This window comes from Phragmites australis, chromosome 8, assembly GCF_958298935.1.
Source record: "Phragmites australis chromosome 8, lpPhrAust1.1, whole genome shotgun sequence".
NCBI classification, from domain to species: Eukaryota; Viridiplantae; Streptophyta; class Magnoliopsida; order Poales; family Poaceae; genus Phragmites; species Phragmites australis.
This window is the reverse complement of record NC_084928.1, coordinates 23,847,827-23,852,309: the sequence shown is the minus strand read 5'-3', so window position 1 is coordinate 23,852,309 and position 4,483 is coordinate 23,847,827. Positions and strand designations below refer to the sequence as shown.

The window sequence follows — 4,483 nt, the reverse complement described above, 5'->3', positions numbered from 1 at the left end:
AACGGTCCAGAACGCTTAATTGAGAGATTAACTGTCGTTGTTGGATCGATCAGAGCCTCTTCAAAACATCAAAAGAGACAAGAGACAAAAGTATAGGAGGAAATGACATCCCCATAAACTAAAGTTGCTACAAGACAAAAGTTTGTTGATCATGATCTTGAGTACGTCTTGGCCAAGTTCATAAACTAAATTTTCAGCTAAAATTCAATATGATCGCGGCACCTCTGGATGTTTCGGTTCACTGGTATTATAAATTTGAGGGGGGCCGCGGTAGCTGGTAAGGAAGCATCGTCGTTAATTGGTGTTTTGTTTGACCTAATCAATTGCTTTCGTTGTGTTGCATACCCAAAGTTGCTGAAGCAAACATTTTTCAAATGATGAACACTGAATCTAACCAAGATCTTCAAAGTTATTTCTGGTGGACTTAGCTAAAATATTGATTATTTTTTGCTGCGTATTACACAAGGGTGGATTAGCAGATAATCTGTGTGCGGTAAGGTGAGAAGTACGGCTACTTATCTGGTCCAATGTACTCCATTTTTAGTGGTTATCAAGATACAATCTTAAAAGGAGAAACTACAGGTATGGTTTTAGTAAAAGACGCTTCCAAGGAGTTACTTTTATTTTCTTTCTTATTTCAAACGTACATAACTTGTAAAAATGCAAACAACAGTACGCACCTGACCAGCACATCTTGCTATCTAAATATAAGCCAAGTCCGAATTCTACCAAGTATATACAGTTTTGTGTTCCTCGAAAGGAAGGTACATGTTTTGTGCGCCGTTCCCATGATAATATTAAGATTCTTCTTTTACTCTATTTCACCTTTTTGTACCTGAGAAATTTAAGATATAAATTAATTTTTCTAAGTCTAGTGATATTTTCGTATACTATAAAAGACCAAACTTTTGGAACTACTGTATGGAATTTCATACTTATAGAATTAATTAACACAACATGCTATTAGTTTAGGAATACCAATATTCCCAGACTTCCACCGGTGCAGGCACTTTTTGAAAAACTGTAACAAAATTATTTTTTCTAATTTGCGGACATCCTTGGGAAAATTTATCTCATGGGTAGCCGCTTCCGTATTTCAAATACTCTGTAGAGTAACCAGTAAGTTATTGGATGCATGGATTAAAAATTCGTCAAAATTTTGGAACGAAATATCTAATTTTGGAATTTTCTTTCTCTGACACATGGAACTCATAAAGGAGAGGATAAAAAATAATTGAAATTTTGGCAAAATTTCGCAAAGTTCGATCTTTTCACCGGTGAACGAAAAATATTGTAAAACGAAATTGAAATTATTTTGGCGTTCTCTTAATGGCTTATGTCATTTGCGGTTGGATCGATGCATGGACGAGCGACATCCTTCGATCGACGCAAATAGAGGGTGAAGCAATGTCCGTGATATAGCTATGGTAGTTTGGAAGCATCAACGACTTTACTACTCGTTCCATGTGAATTTTTCTTTTCTTTCCTCGGCATCAAACCAATACATTATTCCTCTGGATCACAGTTAGATACATACAATCGCGTGGATGAATTGGGGAGGGCTCCCTGTTAGATGTGGAAGGGGAGTCGATCAGTCTGGGTGATGGACCATGCTATCGCTTGTGAGGAAGTAAACCACACGCATGTAAAAAAAAAAACTTTTGTCCAGAGAAAGAAACGAGAACTGTATATTTGACTGTCTACCCATGATTTATTTTCCTTACCCATTTGACATTTTCAGCAAATTAAAGTCAAGTGACCTTACTCCCCCACCTCGTTCACAATGCGAAAACCCAACCCCGGCCCGCCCCCTCTTGTCGCTCCATTTAAAGCCGGATCCATCCCGTCCCCACCACCAGCATCTCCACTTGCAGCAGCCGGCAACTAGCTTTGAGAGAAAGTCAGCGCCCTCTCTCTCCTCCTCCATAGCCCAAGAACTTGAGAAGCTAGCCGGGCTAATGGAGGGCGATCTTGGGTGGTGCAGCAGCAGCGGCGGCGGCAGCAGCAACAACTGGGACCTGCACGCCGTCGTGCGCTTCGCTTCTGGCCGCGTCACCCCGTCGCCGCCCTCAGACGACTCCTTCTCCTGTCTTCCCCCGCCGCAGCCGCAGATGGACGAGTCAATCGACGCTGCCGCTTGGCAGACGCTCCCTGCCGAGCCAGGCGTCGACGACCTCTGCCAGGCCTTGTTCACAGCGCCGAAGCCTGAGACGCCGCAGCCATCGTCGACACAAAACGAAGAGCTGCCCCAACGGCAGGCCGACGAGCCACCGGCCAAGCCACGAACTTCCGGTAGCGGTGGCGGCGGCGGGCCGACTCGATCCAAGAGAAAGTATGTATCCATCATTCCATCTACCATCTACGTATGTATTGGATTGATTATTTGGTAAATGCCTCTCCTCTTCTGCTGATCACTCTTGTACGTATAGGAGCAAGAAGAGCCAGGTGAACAAGGAGGTGACACGGGTGCCGGCGGGCGTGCCGTCGCAGGACCTGTGGGCGTGGCGCAAGTACGGGCAGAAGCCGATCAAGGGGTCGCCTTACCCGCGCGGCTACTACCGGTGCAGCACGGACAAGGATTGCAAGGCACGGAAGCAGGTGGAGCGCTGCCGCACCGACCCGACCACCCTCATCGTCACCTACACTGGCGGCGAACACAGCCACCCCATCCCGCTCCACCGCAACTCCCTTGCCGGCACCACGCGCAACAAGCCGCAGCCGCCGTCCCACTCCCAGGCCGAGGAGCTTCCGCAGCCGCAGGCTGCGCCGTCCGCGTCTGCCGGGCTGTCGCCGGCCAAGACCATGCAGCAGGGCTCGCCGTCCGAGTCCGCTTCAGCCGGGATGACGCCCACCACTCCGCTGCGTTCGCCGTCCGTCGAGTACGAGGACGATGAGGACGCCGCCGATGCCGTCAGGCTGCTCCTCGAGGACTCGGAGATAGCAGCCGCGGACGACACCCTGCTATTCCTCAAGTCCGATGACCCCGCTCCGGGTCCGGTCGGCGGGGGCTGCGATGACGTCATGCTGTTCCCGAAGACCGACGAGCCTGTTCCGGCTCTGGTCAACGGCGGCGGCTGCGAGGACGCCATGCCATTCCCCAAGCCCGACGAGCCACCACCACACACGACGAGCAGCAGCAGAACGGACAGTGGCGCCGGGGCGGCCTCGGTCATGAACATCCTCGAGAAGTTCTCGGTCTCGAGCCTCTCGGCGTGGGAGGCAACGGATGCGGAGAGCAGCTGGTACTGCTGACTTGTGCATACATCTCCACCGCCATGCACAGTATGCTCTTAATCTTGGCTTGTCGCAGCAGAACCTTGCAGTGTTCTCAGCAGTAGCACTAGTGTTACTTAGGGAGATGTAATCAAGTGCTAATTGACTAGTCTGTGATCTGTGTTAGCTCAGAGCATAATGTACAATTTATGAAACTAAAACAATAAAACATCTCTTTTTTTAGTTTCACACATAATGAATTTGTTTTGATTTTTGTACATAGATGTATAATCATGTCATGATTAATAAATCACTAATCTTACGAATTTATAAAATAGATAAGAGATATCTCAAGTAGATGAATCAAAGGAACGTACAAATACATTTTTCGATAGGTTTAAACCTCCTTTAAAATAATAATTCTAAACCATATTTGTCTTGTATTGATCTGAGTATGTTACAATGGGATGTGTGACTAGTCTAGCTAGATAGTTTTAACCTAGTCGAACGGCTTCTAATAACTTGCTGCCTCTCTCTTCTTATTTATTCTCCATCGGGTCCCTATACTCCATATATATATGGGCATCATACGCCATTTAGAGTCTTCCTTTCCGTTCTTGAAAATAAACTTTGTTATTTACGGAATATCCTGGGTTCTTACAGGTAGTTTTATTTTATCCAGGAATCACCTTCTCAAAGATAGAGATATATTTCAAGAATTACGGGAAACTCTAGGGTGCCTGGATATGATCAGTGATGGACCTACATTGGTGCATGGGTATGCAGTTGCATACCCAAATTTTTTGGGAAAAAATCGATTATATGTAGCATATATTAGACGGCAAAATCTTCCGTGCAAACGATGTCCTCAGTGCAATCGTGCAAACGTTCGATTTCGACTGTCCGATCCACATCGAACGAGCCAAACGGATCCACATCAAACGATAGATTTTTGCGGAAAACCCCCCTCACAAATTCAATCCTCCGCGAACTGCTCCCTCATTCTCCTGCCCGCCGCCCCGCCCACTGCCCACTCCGAAATTTCTCAAATCCCGCTAGGGTTCCAGCTAGGGCCACCGCACGCGCTCACTCTCAGGACGACGTCGGCGCCCTCCACCGCGCGCGCTCGCTCTCAGGACGTGGACCGGCCCCCTCCACCACGACGCTCGAGCTCATGACGACGTCAACCGCATCCATCGCTGCGCTCAAGCTCAGGCACACGTCGGCCCCCTCCATGGCCGCGCTCGAGCTCAGGAAGACGACGGCCCCC

The 4,483-nt window shown here is 48.0% G+C and overlaps 1 protein-coding gene across 1 annotated transcript; it reads left to right on the top strand.

Moving 5' to 3' along the window:
• The first annotated feature begins 1,868 nt into the window (after positions 1-1,868).
• On the top strand, positions 1,869-4,117 carry LOC133925891 (WRKY transcription factor 22-like). Its single transcript, XM_062371633.1, has 2 exons — positions 1,869-2,332; positions 2,430-4,117. Exons 1-2 carry the CDS (start codon positions 1,959-1,961, stop codon positions 3,250-3,252), a joined length of 1,197 nt encoding a protein of 398 aa, XP_062227617.1. The 5' UTR covers positions 1,869-1,958; the 3' UTR covers positions 3,253-4,117.
• Positions 4,118-4,483: the final 366 nt, after the last annotated feature.